The sequence below is a fragment of the Arachis hypogaea genome, chromosome 8 (assembly GCF_003086295.3).
Source record: "Arachis hypogaea cultivar Tifrunner chromosome 8, arahy.Tifrunner.gnm2.J5K5, whole genome shotgun sequence".
In the NCBI taxonomy this organism is placed as follows: domain Eukaryota; kingdom Viridiplantae; phylum Streptophyta; class Magnoliopsida; order Fabales; family Fabaceae; genus Arachis; species Arachis hypogaea.
Window position 1 is genome coordinate 48,419,062 of NC_092043.1, and position 22,348 is coordinate 48,441,409.

Below are 22,348 nucleotides of genomic sequence, written 5' to 3' on the forward strand. Positions count from 1 at the left end.
GTATTTAGTGTATTTGCATATCGGTCAACGTCAGTTGGACAGCTTCAACACGTGTAGGGTGTGTTATGCTAATTTGGGGGCGTGATGTCTACGTGTCGCATTCTAATTTGTTGGCGATACAATACGTGACATGTGGTCTGCGTGTTCTTTTTATATAAATTAAAACTCGGTATCATTTTATTGCAAAGAGGAGAATTATTTGAATGTGTTTCTAGTGTGATGGAGAGTACCATAAATTTAGTAATGTATTACAATAGTGAGATTATACGAAATACTCATGAGAGAGTGAGTTTTGCGTGTGAGAATCCGTTTTTCGTTTGTGGTTTCAAACACCTTGACGTTCATCGAGTTTCAAAACAATCTTTGTCAAAGCATGAAAAATGATATGTTGAAGAGAGTGAGCAATATTCGATACCGGAATTTCGTTATAGTTTTTGGTGGTCTAATATAGTTTGATATTATGCCGATCGTTGACGAAGAAAGCATGTAGAATATGTTCCATATTTATCGGCAGACTCAGGTGCGACAGTGAAAGATTGAGTTGTATGTTGAGTTTAAAGATACAGAGGCAGATGTGATTTAAAATGATTCAGATATAGAGGATGATAGAGTTGAAGTATACGAAGGAATGAACAATGGTAGCGAAGAAGACTTCGAAGCTACTTATGAAGCCGACGACGAAGACGAGGATGGTGATGTGGGACGTGAGACAGCAGTGAAGAATGTAGTGGTTCCTCCTGCAGTTAGTCAACCGATGGACGTTCCATCTTTTATGCGTAACTTGGATCTTGACGCCATGCATGCACCAAAATTCTCCGAATATGTAAATAAAGGTACGTGATGAGTGTTACGATATGTTTTTCTTAATTTATATTATGAATGGTCAATGAGTGATGATTTCTGTTTTGTGTTGGTGTTCCTGATCTTGACGATGGGGAGTTCAGGATCGGAATGAAATATAGTTCTAGAAAGTCGGTCATCGCAACAATTAGAAGTTACACTATCTTTAGAGGAGTCGACTACAGTGTTTATGAGCCTGAGCCATAGACGTTCTATGCAAAATGCAAGACGTATGGACGTGGGTGCGACTGGCTTATCCGAGCCAGCTTGATACAAAAAAAAAAGATTGTTGAGAGATACGCAGATACAACAGTAGGTACGGGTGGCAACTGGGAAGCTCGCCCCGTCCTGCCCTGCCCCGACAAAAGCCAGCCATCTGGCGGGCTGGCCCACCACGTCCCAGCTAGTGAGGCGGTCTTGAATTCCTCCCCCGCCTAGCATATAAGCCTGCCAAACCTCTTTTTTTATATAAACTATTAAATATTAAACAATATATAATTTCACAACCATTTCAATAAATTTATAGTTTCTAAAGACATAAAAAAATATAATTTTTAAATTGACAAATATTAAAGTCTTTATAATTATAAATATGTAATAAACATAATCATAATTCATAAACCAAATTTTTTTAAACAAAATAATAAAATCAACATTGTTCAAACTCCAAAGCAAAATAAACATTATCCAAAACATAAAATATAATCCAAAATATAATTTAGAACATCTTCAATTATCATCTTCATCCTCTTGTAGATCAATAACATCATAGAAATTTGTAAAAAAATGGCCTTGATAAAAAAAAGTCTGGCCCGTCGAGAAAGCTCGTTCCTCCCTGCCAAAGCCCACGGATTAGGCGATGCGGGTTAATGGGCTTTTTGTGTTTGACAGTTTTAAATTTCTATCCCGCTTTTTTTGGCAAGTTACTCAGGTTTCAGCTCGTTTGCTACCCCTAACGATAAACACACGTGTACTATGGAAACGGTTTCATAAGATCACTCCAAGTTGGACTCGGGCACAGTTGCTGAGGCTATAAGGTCATTGGTTGAGACCAACCCATCCATCAATGTGAAATCTATAATTGTGAAAGTCCAGTCAAGGTTCAACTACACCATCAGTTACTGAAAGGCTTGGTTGGCAAAAAGTTTTTGGTGGTTGGAAAACTTCTTATCAAACTTTGCCATGGTAGTTTTCGATCATGGTTCAGAAGATGTATGTCTTAATTATCCAAATAGAAACGCGACCCCTGTACAACGGGAGTAAGAAGGCGGACGGTGTTAGGATACTTCACCGCATATTTTGGAGTTTCAATCCATGCATTAGAGCGTTCAAGCATTGCAAGCCTCTGGTTCAAGTTGACAGCACACACCTTTACAGAAAATATAAATGTACATTTTTTGTTGCTGTTGCACAAGATGGGAACCATAACACTGTGCCTATCATTTTTGTCCTTGTGGAGGGGAAGACCGCTGATGCATGACACTTTTTTCTCAGTAATTTATGAAGGCATGTTGTTAGAAGAGACGGTGTGAGTATAATCTCAGATCGACATGAGTCAATCCCAGCAACAGTAAATCGTTTTGGAGGGGATTGGCAACTTCCAAGAGTATGGTGGATGTTTTTTATTAGGTACATCGGTAGCAACTTCTTAAGGGCATTTAAAGTCCCGCACTCACAAAAATTTGTTGTCAACATAGGGTATTTAAGGACGGCGGAAGAGTACAACATCAACTATAAGAGAATGCAAGAGCGAGACGAGACATATGCACGGTAGTGTGATGCAATTGGATAGAAACTGGGTATTGGCATTTGACGAGGGACATCGATGGGGCCACATGACGACAAACTTTGTCGAGTGCATTAATTCAGTGTTGAAGGGTGCCCGAAACCTCCCTGTGTTGGCGCTCGTCAAAGCAACATATTATCAATTAAACAAGCTATTTATGCGAAAGAGTACCGAGGCTCACGATTGCAAGCGTGCTGGATTTACTTATCTGTATTTTTGCAACAGTTGGTAGAAGCAAATATACAACGTGCTGAAAAATATAGTTGTGTCCGGTTTGATATATGAAACAAAGTGTTTGACGTGCGTGAAATACCTAATGGAAAGGTGTTGGCAATTGATCTTGCGCGGCGGACATCCGACCGTGAGCATTTTCAGGTGAAACGACTACCATGTCGCCATGTTATTGCTTGCTGTGCTAACCAGCACCTCAATTGGCAGCTGTATGTGAATGACTTATACAAGATGACAGAGGTTCGTAAGGTCTACAAATTGTACCATTAGGCAATTCAGAGACATGACCTGCTTATCTGAGACCGACATTGGTTGTTAATTTCACCTTTTGACGAACGTCGAAAGGTTGTTCCAAATTGACTCGATACCTGAATGAAATGGATTCATGAGAAATGCGTGGTTCTCGGATATGCAGTATCTGTAGTAGACAATATCATAGTCGGAGTCGATATCCTCAGCGTGTTAGACAGAGTGGAGTTGGTGATGATGGTGGTCCCAAGATCTTTCTTGGTCATTATGTTTGTATGTTTACGTTAATTTTATCAATTAATGTTTTCAAGGTTCGTCGTGTTTGTATTTTTAAGTTAATTTTATCCGTTAATGTCTATGAGTCATTGTGTTTCTATTATTAAGTGGTTAATTTGCGTGAGTTATTACAATTGACAGTTTATGAGACGATACATTCAAATTTGACAGAATAACTTTACAAAAGATTAACTAAAAATTACATTAACTTAATTCTAAAACAATAATTTAAAGTTCGATAAGGTAAACTTACAAAATTTTTTTTTATCTTTAATTGTAAATTCAAAATATAAAAGTGTGTACATAATTGAGTAGAGTCCTCCTATATATACACTAATTATACTTACATTTGAGATCAAGATTCTCTCATAATTGTTACTTTAACTCAGTAAACAGTGACTCTAACTAACTACACAATGTACAACTCATAGTTATTAAAATCGGACTGGACCGACCAGTTCAAGCAAAAAAACCGATGAACCGAACCCTATATCGGTTCGGTATGATAGTTAGACCGTATGAGGAAGGAAACCGATATGAACTGATCAAACTCAAAATGAATCGTTAAAAATCGGTTAAATTCGGTAAAGACCGATCCGACCGAACTGGTTGAAAATGCACGATGTATAACTCATAGTTATTAAAATTGGACTGGACCGATCAGTTCAACAAAAAAACCGATGAACCGAATCTTATACCGATCCGGTCTGATAGTTAAACCATATAAGAAAAAAAACCAATATAAACCGATCAAACTCAGAATGAACTGTTAAAAATCGGTTAAATTCAATAAAGACCGATCTGACCGTTGGAGGGAGGGTGGGTTCGAACCCTGTCCTCAGGGAACAAAAATGCCATCATAGCCACTAAGCTGTTATATTCCTTAATCATTTAAATGCAAATTATAATATATATATATATATATATATATATTGTCAAATAATTTATTTTTATTTAATTTATTTTAGTTTTAGTTATAAATTCGATCATTTTTAATTATATTTTTATTTAACAATAATTATAAACTCATTTATTTTTTTCATAATTATATAATATATATTAATATTATTTTTTAATAAATACTTGTAGTATATAATAATATAATAGATATAAACTAATTAATAAATTATTAAAATTTAAAAATAATAGTTATTTTAATAGAAAAATAAAATAAAAATATTTATGATAGAATAAAAATAACAAAATACTTATTGTTCCTGTTCTATATTATTTTAAAATAGTTTAATATTCTTAAAATGTTAGTGAAAACATGTATTTTAAATTTTTAGCTATTTTTTATTTTTTATTTATATAGGACCGGATTAAACGATTTAACCAATAATTCAGTGATCCAATAACTTAACCGGTTCGATTACCAGTTCGGTTCTGACACTATGGTACAACTCACAACTTACTAACCATTCTGTAATTGAATTTTGTATTCATCCTTAATATCCCTCTCAAATTAAGATATGGACTTTGAAATACCCTTAGTTTGCGCTTGTATCTATCAAATAATGTTGTGACAAAGACTTTGTCAATGAATCTACCACTTGGTCTTAAGAGGGTATGTGAACAATATAGAGTGATTTTTTGCTCACTAAATCTTATATTTTTTTATATTTTTTTAATTAGATTTTTATAGTACTTTTAATTTTATAATTAGATCATTTTCATGTTAAAAACGTTAAATTAAACATAATATTTCTCTCAAAATATATGCGGTAAAAAATTTAATTAAATTTTAATTATAATATCTTCAATTTACAAAGAAATATTCAGGTAACTCTAATATTTTTTATACTAGAAAAAACCTAATTATAAAATTAAAAACAGTGCAACAACTGAATTGAAAAGAAAATAAAATATAAAGGCTTAATTATAAATTTGATAAACTATAATAATTCAAACCTTAATTTAAGTAAAGGAGCTCTAGATAGTAGATAGGATAGGCAGGGTACCTTAGAATCACACAGTATTATAGACAAAAATTATCAATATCATTCTCCAACTCATTGGAACACAAGAACACTTATGTCAAGCTTTGATGAAAGAGCAGAGAAGTGAGGCAGAGAGTAGCTAGAGAATGTAATGTGTATTACTATGAATGAAGATGTCTTACAAAAGAGAGGTGCTGAACTTATAAAAGTAAAACTGATAACATAAACAACTTTAGAATATCTATACTATAATATAAAACAATGTTCCCAAAGATAAGTGATAAGCCAAATTACTATAATTGCTTCACTTTGTTGATAAACAACAATATTCAACTAGATAATAAATAAACAAATAAACAAGAAAGAGGGAAAAGAAGCAATATAATAATATACCAATGCTCTTGTTCAGTCCAACAATGAACTATTTTCCGTTTATTGTTCTTCCTAGTAGCCATAGGCAAAGGTTTGTGTGAGATTATGTTGCTTTTGGCATGTTGGTTTTGTTCCCTTGTTGCTGCTTCCACGGCTGACGACGATAATATAATCTCCATTGGCGCTGCCTTGTTCGCTGTGGCCGCCACTACCTCCGTCCTGCCATGATAGAAGAGAGATAGAACTATAAGATTATGTTATTGAAATCAAGAATTGGAATTGTGTACATGGCCAGAAAAGAGTTTTGCTAGAAAGGAAACCAGAAATAACAGAACTACTTTTAAAGGTGTTGGAAGTGTGAGTAGTTGCACTTTCCTGTGAGAGAAAACAGTGAGAAAGACACAATTGTAGAATACCTGATAGCATCAAATGGTGAATCACACTTTACAGATGAGTTGCATACATATACAGCACTTACACAGTTACACTATACCTTAGCTGCACTAGATCAGCACCCTTTTAACAAACTAATAATCAACTTGCTGATGTATCATCTAATATAATTAGCAACACGACTAACTAATCCTACACATTTCAACTCCTAACTTACACTAAGTGACAACAACCTAACCAATATACCAATCTTAACTAACTTTAACCAACCCCAGAATCCAAATTCTACTTGCTAATTAGATTGTTATCTTGATGCATATTCTTGGCAGTTACAATGTTGTGGGATAAACTCATAAGAAAAAGTATAGGAACCAATTGTGTACATTAAAATTATCTACTAGTGTTGGAATAAAAAATACATATTAAAAATGAGCTAAACAATACTTGTATTTATATAATTAAATTTAGTATTTAATTTTAGTATACAAATAGTACTTTTTATCTTTAATTAATCAACATTAGTCAATTTTAATATTTAAGTTTATAATTTAGGATTAAAAGTTACAATTTAGAGTCTTGAATTTTAGATAAACAAAATAATTTGTATATCAGCCAAAAGAAATTGACTATCTAATCTAGCATTACTCAATACGATTCTTTTCAAAATAGAACGAAAGAGATGTTTGTGTTATTTACTATTTCTACACCTTTCTAATAAATATCCGTTTAACACCAGTATTTTCTTTATAATTAAATAAGTGTTTTTTGTTTTATTAATTAAAATTAATTTAAATAAATAATTAATTAGTAATAACTGTATTTTATACATATGTCAATAGTGTTTGGTATATAAATAGTATTCTTAATTACAAAAATGTATACAATCAAAAGTTAGCGAACATAATAATAAAATAACTAACTTGTTTTTTGCTTTGGATTATGTTCTAATAATCAAATTCTCTTCGGAAGAGTTACTAACCTGACGAGTTTGCATTTTGCTCTTTAACACGTTTGAATAATTTTGCATTATGGGATGTAAATATTACGGAACTTATTATCATGTCTTTATATTGTGTTTTTTCCCCCCCACTTTTCAGTTGTTCTTCACAGATATGAGATCAAAGGAGGACAAATTCAATAAATTGAGGTTCATTACCAATCTCTTTCCCATAATTTTTATTTGTTAGGGGATCATTTATTTTTTATTCAAAAATCTTAATAGAGAGAAAGCGAAATGTGTTCCAAATTGAATACCAAGTGAAGGAGAATGTGATTTAATAAAATTATATCAGTTTAGCTCAAAGAATGATGCTGCAGATGAGATCAGAGCAAAATAGAAAAAGATAACTTGAGAAAGAAGAAAGTGTTATATTTAATTGTAAATTGGCTAAATTCAAAATATAAAAGTGTGTACATAACTGAGTAGAGTTCTCCTATATATACACTAATTATACCTACATTTCAGATCAAGATTCTCGAAAAATTGTTAATTTAACTGACTGAACAGTGTAACTAACTGTTTTGTAATTGAATTTTGTCTTCATCCTTAATATCCCTCTCAAACTAAGATATGGACTTTGGAATACCCTTAATTTGCGCTTGTATTGTCAAACAAATGTTGTGACAAAGACTTTGTCAATGAGTCTAACACTTTCTTGAGAGGGTATGTGAATAATATAGAGTGATTTTTAGTTTACTAAATCTTGAAAAAAATGAAGATCCAACTCTAAATGTTTGCACCTACTATGAAGTACGGGATTTGCAACTAGAAGATATATACTTTGATTGTCAATTTTGAGAAAACCTTGTTCAATTGTGAGAGTAATTGTTCAATTTCACTAGTACTTGCTTGACACTGGTTGGTATATTGTTGATAAGATCAATAACTTGTGAGGCCAAGGCTTATGGTTTGGTTATCCCAGGTATGGATCTGGTTGTAATTGAGTGAGTATTTAAGGGTTGTATAGGTGGAAGACATACTTCTAAGCCTCTCATGGGTAAACGGTTTTGAGGTTGAGTTGAAGTATTTGGGGTTGGTTCAATTAAATGAGGGAATTTTTTTCATAAATAAAATAAGAAAAATTTATATTTTTCCAAACACCATTTTTAAACTTTAATTCTCTAAATACGATTTTTTTTGTTTAGAGCAAGTTTACGACACCCCGAAAAACTCTATAAAAATTATAGAGTTAGTTTCACATCGGGCGAACTCCCTTAAAATGTTTTAAACCCCATGTTTTTAATCCATTTTAATCCATTATCATCATTTTATATAGATCTACAAACAATATATAGGAATATACAAAAATACACAGACAACAAGCATGATTTCTTCAAAGATTTTTTAATTATAAATGCAAAGGTAGTTGAAGACTACTTTTGCGATATTTTTACTTCTTCTTGTTCGACTAATCCGAATCCATACTTAGAGGATTTGGAGCCTAAGGTTACAGCTTCCATGAACCATAGGCTCCAAAGACCAGTAACTATGAATGAGGTCAAAAGAACTACATTTAGTGTTCATGCTCAGAGTGCTCCTGGTGATGACAGGTTTACAGCTAAGTTTTTTCACTTTTTCTAGGATTTAGTTGGAGGTGACGTTTTTAAGGCAGTGAGAAGTTTTTTTCACAGTGGTAGAATTCTAAAAAGTTTCAATCATACTCAAATTTGTTTGATTCCAAAGGTGCCAGATGCCAGTGACATGACTCAGGTACGACCAATCAGTTTGTCTTCAGTTATGTATAAAATTATTTCTAAAGTTATGGTGCACCGATTACAAGGTATTATGAATAAAATTATAAGCCCAAATCAGAGTGCGTTTCTCAAAGGTAGACTCATTTCATATAATATTCTAATTGCCCACGAATGTATGCACTATTTGAAAAATAAGAGAAGGGGGCAGAGCATGAGATGGCTATTAAACTAGACATGAGCAAGGCTTATGATAGGGTTGAATGGCATTTCTTATGGTATATTATGGATAAGCTAGGCTTTGATGCTAAATGGATTAACTGGACTAAGGAATTGGTAACGACTGTTTCTTACTCTATTGTTGTGGAAGGTCAACCTTTTGGCTATTTTAGGCCAAATAGGGGCATCCGACAGGGTGACTCCCTATCTCCGTATCTCTTTCTTTTTTTTGCAGAAGGGCTTTCCTTCTTGCTACACAAAGCAGAGCAAAACAGATTAATTCAAGGAGTTCAAGTTAATCGGAGATGCCAAACAGTTAATCACCTTTTGTTTGCTGATGATTCAATCCTTTTTTGTAAGAGCACACCTAATACAAGCCAGAGTATTCTAGAATTGCTAGAGATCTATGAGAATTTCAGTGGGCAAAAAGTCAATTTGAATAAGTCGGCTATCTTTTTCAGTCACAACACACCTCAAAACACAAGACTAACAGTTGCTCAGACACTAAATATTGAACATATCGGAGCACAAGACAAATACCTGGGGCTCTATAGTTCAAAAATCAAAGAAAGCAACCTTTGGAGCTATCAAGGATAAAGTTCAGAAGAGGATTATGGGTTGGAAAAGAAGTCTATTGTTATCAGGTGGTAGGCACACGCTATTGAGAGCGGTGGAGGAGGCGATTCCTATTTAAACACTCTCTTATTTCAAGCTCCCGGACACGCTATTGACTGAGATTCATAGCATGCTCTCGCAATTTTGGTGGGGTCAAAAAGGCACAGAACGAAAAATGGTTTGGATTAAATGAGACACAATGACGAGATCGATGAAAGATGGAGGGCTGGGGATCAAGGACCTAAGGGCGCAAAATTTGGCTTTATTGGACAAGCAATGTTGGCGTCTAATGAAATACCCTAATTCTACTCTATCAAGAATGCTCAAAGCTAAATATTTCAGATATACAGATTTCCTACATGCAGAGATAGGAAGCGTACCGTCGTGGGCTGGAGAAGTGTTCTTGAAGGGCACAAGGTGATCGAGAAAGGCTTGTTATGAAAAATAGGCTCTGGTACTAATGTTCGCATCTTCCATAACCCCTGGCTTCCACCACAAGTGTCCCTTAATGTCCCTCAAAATACACTCACACTCCCGCCAAATCTGCAAGTGTATTACGTTAGTGCGTTATTAAATCCTGATAGAAACTTGAATAGAAATCTGATTGAGTCAATTTTTTCAGTTGATATATGCAATAAATTTTTTTCAATCAAACCAACAGAGGAGGAGGATGAAGTTAATTGGTGCCGGACAAAATCTGGTATATATAAAGTTGGGTCAGGATACAAAATTGCTTATGGATTCTTTTATTCTCCTACTTCATTGAGGCCCCAGAACATACAGAACAAGAGAGTCTGGAATAACATTTGGGAATTGAAATTACCTCATAAAATTAAGATTTTTCTATAAAAAAGTCTTCATGAAAAGCTTCCGGTGTTGCAACAAGTTCACAGCCGGTTCGAATCCACTCATGCCACTTGTCCAAGATGCATGTTGAAGGTTGAATCAATTTCTCATGCTTTGTTCCAATGCCCCCTGTCTTCAATAATATGGAGCCTAAACTTAATATCCCCTGACCTATGGATGAGAGAAGAAGAGACCTTTTTCAATTGGTGGCAACGAGTCTTATCCTGGGCAGCAGCTCAATTCGATGGTAGACAAAAGACTCCTCATAGCAGCGCTGTGTTGGAGCACTTGGAGAGCGAAGAATCAGTATATTTTTGAGAAGGTAATAAGCCCGGTACCAAAGATAGTGAAAGAAGCCAGCAATTTAGTGTGTGAACTCATGAGCCATACCTGATAGATGCTGCTAATTTTCTTTACTCTTACTTTACTCTTTTCTAAACTCTTAGTCTTTCAGTCACAGTTGGTGATAAATGGAAATACCCAACTCTTTTGTACTTCCTTAAGGAAACACTTTTATTTTATATTAATAAAATAACATTTTTTTTTTGAAAAAAAGGTTGTTTTTGTTCTTTTAGAAATTAATTATAAAACTATTTTAATTTAAAAATTAAAATTTAAAATTTTATAGGTATATTTTTTAAATTAAGTTTGTTGTGTAAAAATTAAAAAATATTAGTGATTTTAATTTTCTTACTTATAAAAATTATATAGATGATATATTAATAAAAATGACATTGTTAATTGTTATTATCAATCTTATTTATTTGTTATTAGTTATTTTAAAATGTTAAAATTTACATCTTTGATATTATATATACGTGAGTAGTTGACATAAATATTTTCATATGTTATATTTAATTTAGATAAAATATTGTGTCAATTTTTTATTATCTATTATAAAATAGATAATGAGTTTATGTGAATTATAATGACTAATTTAAATTAAGTACACCTAAGATTTAATAATATAATTCTAATAATATAACTTAATTGATCTATTTATCTTCGTCTCTTCTCCTCCTATCTAAGTCAGTTAGCCATTTTACTGTACATTACTCTTTTGTCTCTCTTTAATCTTGTCTCTGTTATACTATCACCGTGCCTCTACCATGTTAGGCCGTCAAAGTCCCACCACCATGCCAACATGTCAATGTCCCACCACGATACCAACACACTGCCGTTTGTCCTATGCGAGTCTCGCAGCAACACCAACTTGCAGATTCAACATAACGCTGCCACGTCGTTGCTAATTTGTCTTTGCTTCTTTCTCATTTTACCTCATTTTTTTTTCACTACTTCTTTCTTACCAACACTCGTTATCATGCTCCACTAGGCTTCTGCCTTGATTCTCACCAACCACGCATTTACCTATGGCCTTTTTTTCCAACACGCGTAATTCTACCACTATCAATTATTTATCCTTCTCTTTAATAGAATTTAAATTAAAAAAATTAAATTTTAAACTTTGAATATAATATAAATCTATTTAATTCAAATTATATTATATTAAAATAAGATAAATAATATAAAAAACATAAATTTTTGTGTTTATATATATACATACAACTTATATTTATTTTTTTTATATAAAAATTTCTAATATTATTTCATAAATATATACTTACACAAAATATGTTTTATTTTAAAAAAAAATTTGTCCTCTTAAAATTAATTATAAATTTGTTTTATTTTTCTGTAATTAAATTAAAATTTTAATTCAAATTAAACAAATTTAATGTTAAGAGATATTTTAGTATTTTAAATTAATTCTAAAAGAGTATTTAATTTTTTTTCAATTATTTTAATTCTGTTTTTTGTTTTTCATAATTTTATAATAATTTAATGTCAAATAAAAAATAAAATAAATTAAAATTAAAATAATAAAACAAACAATTTTAACAACAGAATTTTAATACTCCTTTTTCTTTTTCTTTTGAATTATGGGGTATTAAATACAAACGTTTTTTTTTTTTCCTTTTTTTAGTTAAAAGATTCTAAAATTTTATATAACTTTAGAGTATCAAATCACGTGCGAATTTAATTTTAGTGTAAGAAATTCAATTCAATATTTTTCATAGGATTCCAACTGCATTTCTGGTTCTCGGTTATATTCGATTTTCACTCTTATGATCCTACGTCTTTTTCATAAAAAAAAATCTCATTATTTTGTAAGTTACCAGCTAAGGAAGAAATAACTTCCAAACTCATTATTCATATTGGCTTCCAAGCTAATTCTGAGCCACCTTTAATATTCTCTATCAAGCTCCTGCTACACACTTCATACCACGTGTAGCTATATATGTGATTAAAATAGAATATCTCTATATATCTATACAGATTTACATCTATATCGTAGTATTGCCCTTAACATAATCATCGACTTTAGATATAACTCAGCCACCGTTGCATTGTCATTCAAAAAAACTATAAAATCAAATATTATTAATCAGAAGACTTATCAACTACAATCAAATTTAGGATATTTTTGTTTATTGTCAAGACACACTCTTAAAATCATTATTATTAATAGATGTATATTATCAAGTCACACATTCTTACACTTTTTTATTTTTAATATTGGGAAAAATTTGGTGTATTATAACGTTATGGGGTTGTATGGTGCTTCACCAAACTGTGACGGCTGGAATGAAGAAATCGGACGGACCGATTTCACCACGGAAATCGGACGGTCCGATTTAGGGGCTGGGAAGGAACACAAATCGGACGGTCCGATTTGTGCCCCCAGCCAGGTGTCACGCATGCAAGTTTGGTCCGGCACCCATTGTATGTAAAGTTTCGTGAATGAACCCCTCCCTCATTCTTTCACTTTCAGCAACCCTCTCTTCCTCATCAATCCCTCTCTAACCCCACAGCCATGGCCCTCCATTTAAGACATTGAGAAAAAAAAAATTACACCACTTTGAAACAATGCCTAGAAGAAGAAGAAGATTAAGAGATGTTAATCGTCCGGAGTTTCACATTGCAAATTATCTTGATCATCCTAATTATGATATAAGTTTTTATTTTAAAAAAATTTATTTTAAGTAAAATAATAATTATTATTAAGTTAGAGATTAGTAAATTATTATGATGATAATGTTAGAAATTAGTGTAGTAGTAGTAATAGTAGTAGTGTCTGAGTACTTTAATATGATTAGTTAAATTTTAGGAATTAGTAATGTTAGAGTATAATAATGCAGAGATTATAGATTAGTGTAATAAGATTATTTAGAAAAAAAAAGGATTATGATACATTATAATAAAATAATAAATTAATTATTGTTGTTAGCAAGTGAATGATAATAATAATGCTGTTATTAAAAATAGAGAGATAATAAATAAAATAATGAATATTAATGATTATTACTGAATTTATTGGAATAATAATAATAATAATAATAATAATAATAATAATAATAATAATAAGTCATACTGTTTTTTTTATTATACCTATTAGTTAAAATAAAATAAAAAAATGAATGAAGAGAAATAGTGATTTAATGATCTGATTTAATAATCTGATTTAATGATTTAATGATAATCTGATTTAATAATCTGATTTCCTTATGTAAAGTTTTTATTTTTGAATAATCTGATTTAATGATAATAATAGTGATAATATTAGATTTTATTAGTAATATATATTATAATGGCATTAAGTAGAGACTAAACATGTATGTATGTATGATTTTATTATTAGGTGGTTAGAAATAGAAATTAAAATAGAAATTAATTATGTATGTATGTATGAATGATATGGTTAGTAAACCGGTGAACTGGGTTTTTTTTATGTATTTTAGTTAAAATAAAATGAAGAAATGAATGAATGTCTTATGTAAAGAATGAATGAATGAAAGAAGAAGAAAAATAAGACCTGTACATATTAGATTGGAGTAGGTAGCTATTGATATATTATATTGTTGTTGTTATTAGTAGTAGTAATTGTTGTTGTGGATACGTTTTACTGGTTATTTGGTAATGATAGTATGATTTGATCAATTTAATTTGATAATTAATTAATATTATGTTTTTGTTTAGGGTTCTCGAATGTTGCAATGTGACCACTACATGCCGCCGGATCGGTACAATCCAATAATGGAGGGGTATTTACGGGACACCGGCTTTTATCATGTTTAACAGATTGGAGTTGTCCAATGTCAGTCGGCATTGATTAATGCTCTGGTCGAGAGATGGCGCCCTGAGACGCATACTTTTCACTTTCCGGTTGGTGAGTGTGCCGTGACACTAGAGGATGTGGCGCTAATTCTTGGTCTTCCGACAAATGGTTTACCAGTTACGGGACCGACAATGAGCAGTTATGAGGCTTTAGAGGCCGAATGCTTGGATCAGTTTGGTGTTGCACCAATGAAGAAAGACTGCAAGGGAAGTTTCATTAAGCTGGTTTGGTTTCGAGCATTGAAAAATCGATTAGTGTTGGTTGATGAGGTCCAGATTCATAGTTACGTGAAGTGCCATATAATGTTAATGTTTGGGACCGTTATGTTTGGAGATAAGTCTGCGGCAGGAGTGCACTGGAAGTTTCTGCCGTTACTCCCTAACATTGGCGGGATCATACAGTTCAGTTGGGGATCGGCCTGCCTGGCACACCTGTATAGATCGTTGTGTAGACAACTCGTGTCGACTGCAAGGAGATTGATGGTCCACTGACACTGTTGCTTGCCTGGGCATGGATCCGTCTACCATTCATTGCGCCGATTCCAAGCAATCCTCAAATCTTTCCGATTGCAAATAGGTAAATTTAATTACTAGACGCTTTGAAATAGTGTATTTTACCTTGTATTGATAAATGTAAGTTAACGAATCTCTTGATGTCAGGTGGCAGAACTGGAAACGTGAGAATCGGCCATACAGATATCGTACCCTTGAGAACTATAGGAGAGATCTAGATCTTCTGCAAGAAGGACAGGTTTGTTGTAATAAATAAGTAGTTCTTTTCGTTTACTCGTGTTATTATTCTGTGTGTAATCGTTGGTTACTTGTATAATGTATGTAGTTTGTTTGGGAGCCTTATGCAATTGGAAAGACCGATCCGGACGTGATTCCTGCTGACATCCGTCAGCATGCAGCTATTTGGAGTGCCAGAGTTCCACTTATATCTTTTGAATGTATTGAGTGGCATGCATCTGATAGACATATTGAATGAACCGACTTGGGCAAATGAACCGGTCGTAACAGTTTCTCCTAAACTAATAATCCATGTGCAAATCATACTTTTAGAAATCTTAATTTAAATTAATGGCGCACCTGCATTTACATATTGAGGAAACTCCGGTGCATGCATGGCCTCCAAATCCAACGACCGCATGAAACTCGGCTCCACAAACGGCTCCTGATTTGCTAGTGCATTTGCCACATCCTCCACATCTGCCACCATAGCATCATCAGCTTGATCTTCGTCTACACCCGGATCAACGACCACGTAGTTACTTTCGAACTCTTCTTCACTATCACTGTTGTAATCCTGCAATTCAATATATCGGTCTGCTGCAGATTGCTCGAACTCGATATACAATTCGATAAACGATATTCGCGACCGAATTTCGAGATACACTGAAAATATTTCTTGCATGCTCGCTTCGTCTGTCACGTATTTCGTTTGAAATTGCACAAACCCACCAAATACAGATATGGGATATCTGTACAGAATACACGATACAATCCTTGTTGTTTAAGAATCTATCTTCTCACAAATGATACCTTTTAATTCTTCAAATGACAGTGTAAATGGAATAATAATATCTAATGGATTTTGACACACAAATTTCACTCCTTCTGATGTTTGTAATAAAATTTGACCATCATAATACACTTTTAATCTTACTCTATCATCCATGATAATAGAGAAGAATAGATCTACAGAAGAAGAAGAAAAAGAGATCTAAAGAGAAAAATGTTGAGAGTTGGCGAAGAAGAGGAATGAAATGGGTTGAGTAGGTAAATCTATATATATGTATGACACTCAAATCGGACTGTCCGACTGCATGCATGAGCATTCGATATTTTTGGAACAAAGAAATCGGACGGTCCGATTACAAAACAGCCCGCCAAAAGTTTTTTGAACCTAGAAATCGGTGGGTCCGATTTTGGTTCTTATTTGAATTCTTCCTTAAATCGTACCGTCCGATTTCAATGCACCAAACTTCACTTCACACAAATCGGATGGTCCAATTTGTGTCCCCTAACCCCATGCAAGAAATCGGACCGTCCGATTTCAATCTGTCAGCTAAACGCCGTCACACTTTTGTTAAACACCTATGAATTCCATAACCCAGCGTAACACCAATCTAACCTTCATATTCAAATAAATTAGCCCACATTCTTATATTGTTACTTTTAATAGATATATATTCCTATCTCATGGTTTTTTTTACAGGTCTAACTAGGCCATCTGTTGCCCTATTATAATGCGATGCTTTGGGATATAGATTCTAAGAATTCTAAGAAAACATGTAAATAATTCTGGAAAGTTTTTAAGTATATTAATATATTAATATTTTAATAAATTTTAATGGTTGATTTTAATTATATATTATATATATTTTTTATAATTAAAATTAACTATTAAAAATTATTAAAATACCATTTCTATTTAGCATATCCTCCACCCATAAAAAAATGCAATTTCTACATAAAAATAATTAAAATAATGTAGTTATATTGTATAAATAATTTAAAAAATTTAACCAATTAAATATTTATTAAATTAGTGAAAATTATACTAACTAATTAAGAGTGAGGAAAAGATGTATGATAATAATGATTTTGAGCTTGTGTTTTGACTGAAACAAATATAATAATTGAAGAAATGAACTGTACTTAGTTTTTGATGAACAAACAACATGGATAAAAAAAAATAAAGTTAACCCAAAAAAACATTTCCATGACAAAAAAGACTTTCAGTCAACGCCTTTCTTTTTTCCCGCCTCTTCCAAATGAAAACGGCAATGTTCCCAATGCATTATTTCTCATTTCTCTAGTCACTGTTTCTCTCTCCAAATGAAATAGAACAACAAAAAAGCAACGGCAACATCATTGATTCATGCATACACACTACTTCAAAGATAATACGGCCGGAAATTATTGCCGCCGATCTGAAACTCAAAAAAGAAAAAAAGATGCAGTAAACGCTTCTCACTGTGTCTGACTCTGAACTGAACAGCTTTATCACTACCAAGAAAAAAATCAGAAGAAGATAATGAAGAAGGGAATGACGTCATCGAGCTGGTGGTGGTTCCGCCGCCTATCGGGCGCCGCGAGCACCGCCAGGGTCACGACGCGTGACGCCGAACGTTACCTTCACAGACTCCGGTTAGAGTTCTGTAGTCAGATCGCTCCCAACGGTGTCCTCTACGCCGGAACCCTAACCGGGAAGGTAGCCGCGCTGGAAAATAGCTACGATCGGACGGTTGCATGTGCGAAGGGGAGTGCCGATGGTTCTGGTGGTCGTCGGAGCAACCTACGAAGGTGAGTTTTCCACCGGAAAAATGCACGGAGCCGGAATGTTTGTCAGAGCTGACGGAGCCGGAGTTTTCCACGCGTGGACGCACAATTTGCAAGAAGATGAGGTCAAAGAAGCTCACGTAATTTATTTTTTACTGCTATCTTGAATTTGAGAATTTCTTAAATTTGCGATTGACTTTCTCATAAAATTGAGTATTATCTCTGTTTTTGGAGTTTTTGGGGTCTTCTGGTTCTTTTTGGATTATTATCTCTATTTGATCTACTTTTGTCAATGGAGACAATGGTTTTTCTTTCTGATTTGACCAAACTGCTTTAGACAATCATCTTTTGCCTTATCCTAAAGCTTTCTTTTACAACTTTCTCCTAGATACCTTCATTCCTTGTCTTTGTGTTCTTGCATATCCACTCATCTACAAAGTTCTCATGTATGCTCAATGTGCTTTTTATACTCCTCTTTGCACCTAGTTTTCCAGCATTCACTAGCCACAGGTTCCTTAGCTGTTCAGTAGAATATTTGCTGGTGTTTTCACACTTCATGATTACAAATTTGAGATGAAGCATTTCTTGATTTAATACATCCAGTTTTGAATATTGACCCCGGCAATTTTGATATGAACCCCAGTTGTTACCTACAATACAAAACGTTACTCTCTTATTATACTTTCAAACAATGTTCTTCATCTTACTTTTAACATCCCTTTTATCCAGAATTACTCTCAGCTTCTCAAATTTAAATATGGACCTCCCAAACCACGTCAGTTAAGACCACGTCACCATCTTCTATGCCACTTAGTCATGAATTTTTCAATCTGAGGCGCGTAGTAATACTTGGATTTATAATTCTAACTATCCTTTTCCTTTGTTAAATGAAATTGTATAGTCCGTCTGAGAAGCTTGTTTTTCCAATATGTTCTAATATTTTTTAATATGTGTATAACATATATAAAAATATAAATACGTAATGATTAATTTTTACTATTCATATACCAATTTTATTTTACACTTTTCATTCAATCAGATTGTAATAGGATGTAAGTTTACATAAGGGGTGTTAGATTAAAAAGCAAAATCAATATAGAGCACAAATATCATAGAATTGGTCAATTAAAAATAAAAAGATTATAAAAGAAATTAGAGAACTCCTCATAAGATAAGTTAAGTTTAGAGAACTCCTCATAAATATCATAGAATTGGTGAATTAAAAATTCTAATAAAAAAGATTTATAATAGTACTTAAAAGATAGTGTTTATTTATCTAAAAAGATTATAAGATAATATTTAATTTAAAAAATATAAAAATAACTTATTTTTAAAAAATTAAATACTAAAAAAGATAAATTAAGCAAAATTTAAAGAACTCCTCGTAGATACTATAAAATTGGCCATATTGAAAATTCTAAGCAGAAGAAGTACCCGTAGTCTAATTTGGATTCCTAAAAAGAAGAAGAAGAAGTAGTTAATCCAAGGATGAGTGAAGAAGAATTTGATCCTTTCTCAATTATGAAACTGTTGGAGGTGCCTCTTCCGGACGCAGAGCTGTTTGCCGCAGACGTGGGACCATCTCAGTTTCAGTCGCCCTCATCCTCCAATGTGCCTCTTCCGGAGTTTCCAATTGGCAATCAACAGCCTCAGCCTCTGCCTCCTCTGCCTCTGCCTCTGTCTCTGCCTCAGCCTCAGCCTCTGCCTCCTCTGCCTCTGCCGGAGTTTGCAGCCAATGTGCCTCTGTGGCACTTTCCCGCCAATGTGTCTCAGCCGCAGTTTGCCGTTGACCTGTGTGGCTATCAACAACCTCAGGCACAGCCTGAGACAGTATGGAGTGGGGATGAGAACAAAGAGTTCGACATGGGAGCACCTCAGTTTCAGTGGCCCTCTGAGTTTCAGTCTCTGCCTCTGCATCATCCGGTCTGGACTGGGGACGAAAACCATAATCTTGCCGCCAATGTCGGTGGTAATCAACAGCCTCAGCCTCAGCTTCCGCTTCCATCGCAGCTTGCCACCGATGTGCCTCTGCTGCAGTTTGCCGCCAATGTCGGTGGTAACCAACCGCCTCAGTTGCAGCTTCCGCCTCTGCATGAGTTTCCCGCTGACGTGTGTGGCTATCAACAACCTCAGGCACAGCCTGAGCCCGTCTGGAGTGAGGATGAGAACAAACAGTTTGAAATAATTATTGCTGAATGTCTTCCGGAAGAAATGCAGAACCGGTGGGAGGCTGTGGCTGCTTGTCTCCCCGGGAAGACCCCCGAGCAGATACAGGAACGCTTCCAGGAGCTCCTCACCGACATCAATCTCATCCATAAATCTTATATCAATCTGCATCACACCTCCATCGCACCTGCTGCACCTCCCACCACATTGGAACGCAATCCACTCTCCCTCCCCGGAACAATTGAACAAAACCAACCTGCCAACACCAACATAATCGAACACCAACCTTTAACTAAGACTACTGAAAGAAAGAAAACAGTTCATTGGACTCAACAAGAGAAAGAGTATGTATTATTCTATTCTTTTTTACTCCTCTTTTATTTATTATTATACGAGCATCATATCCTTTCTTGGACTCAAAAACCAAAAACACATCAATAAACCAAATGCACATCAATATTATCTAAATGTCTCAAATCAAAAAATGTAACATCAACGTTTCAAAGCACAGTTTTATATAATAAAACACGTAGTAAATCAAATCTAATAGATTCGAATTAGATGAAAAATATTAATGGAATGAAAATCGAATCAAATGAATTCGAATTAAATACATGATTAAAATGCTAATAAATCGAATGAATTGGCTTCGACTTACATGTTCGCTTCGTCTCCCATAATTCAAATCTAATAAATTTGATTTGCGTGAACTTTGGCTATAAAATTTTTGTTTTGAAATTTATTTAAAAAACTAATACTAAAAATTTATTTAAAAATTATCTTCTAAAAACTAATTTAATAAATTATTTTGAAAAACAAAAATTTTATAGTTAAAGTCTACGCAAATCGAATCTATTATATTCGAATTTTGGAGATGAAGCAAATATGTAAATCGAAGTCAATCCACTCGATTTATTAGCATTTTAACCATGCACTTAAATCCACTTGATTCAATTTTCATTCAATTAACGTTTTTCACCTAATTCGAATCTATTGGATTCGATTTATTACATGTTTTAAATTGAATTTAATCAATTCGATTTATATAGAAATATGCTTTGGGATCTTGACGTTGCATTTTCTGGTTTGAGACATTCAACTAATATTAATGTGCATTTGGTTTATTGAGGTGTTTTGTCCAAAAAATAAATAAAAAAAGGTTTGATATCTAAAAATATGTTTTTTTTTTCTGAAATAAAATAAAAAAATATTATTTTTCAATTTTAATTTTTTAAATACGATTTTTTTTCAAAGCAAGTTCGCCGCACCCTGGCTAACTCCCCTTCAAATTCTAAAAAAATGGCTAACTCAAATTCTTAAACTTCACAACCGACAATGGTAATCATTATCATCGTCTTTAGAGTAAAGAGGAATGAGTAATATTTTTAATAAAAATAATGATTTTTTTTCAAATTTATAATGAGAAAAAATTTCTTGTTAAATATGACTTATTCCCATGTATATTTTTGTCAGTAATATTGAAGAAGTCATGGTTGTTGTCTATGTATTTTTGTGTACTCCCATATACCCTTGAAGATCATGATAATGGCTTAAAAATTTGAGTTACGTCGATTTGGAAAAAATTCAAATGAACTTTGCCAGGGGTTAGGTGAATTCGCCCTAAATAAAAAAAATCGTATTTAAAAATTTAAAATTAAAAAATCATGTATAAAAAAATAATTTATTTTTCTATTTTATTTATGAAAAAAATCCTCTAAAAATATCATATACCATTGTAATTTTTTAATAAATTTTATTAATAATTATTTTAAAAAATGTGTCTTCACAGGTTATTTCTTAGGGGATATAAAGAATTAGGACGTAATTGGAAAAGAATTTCGGAAGATTATGTCAAAACAAGAACGAAAGAACAAGTTGCTAGCCATGCACAAAAAGTTCTAAAAAAATTAGCTGAAAAAATAGAAGAAATAACATTTGTGATGAATGATAGTAAGTTATCTTCTCATTCTTAATTAGTTAATGTAATTTAATTCTCACTAAATTAAAAAATATATAATTCATTATTTTAAATTCTTTAAATTATTTATGCATGGTAGTTACATTATTATAATTATTTTTTATGTAGGAACTATATCATCATCTGAGTTTTTTAATGGATGAAGGATTTGTTTAAAGAAGACTACTCCAGCAAAAATAATACTGGAATGAATTGAAGAATTTTTTTAGGTTGAATATATATATAGGAGGGTAATATATTTAGTTTGAATTAATTATTACCTTAGTTTTTTTTTATTTCAAAGCA

General features: G+C 33.0%; 1 protein-coding gene across 1 annotated transcript; it reads left to right on the forward strand.

Moving 5' to 3' along the window:
• The first annotated feature begins 628 nt into the window (after nucleotides 1–628).
• LOC112705465 (serine/threonine-protein phosphatase 7 long form homolog) lies at nucleotides 629–15,622 on the forward strand. The gene is made up of 5 exons (XM_025756292.1): nucleotides 629–833; nucleotides 2,919–3,097; nucleotides 14,620–15,068; nucleotides 15,295–15,385; nucleotides 15,473–15,622. The coding sequence occupies exons 1-5, from the start codon at nucleotides 629–631 to the stop codon at nucleotides 15,620–15,622; spliced, it is 1,074 nt and encodes a 357-aa protein (XP_025612077.1).
• Nucleotides 15,623–22,348: the final 6,726 nt, after the last annotated feature.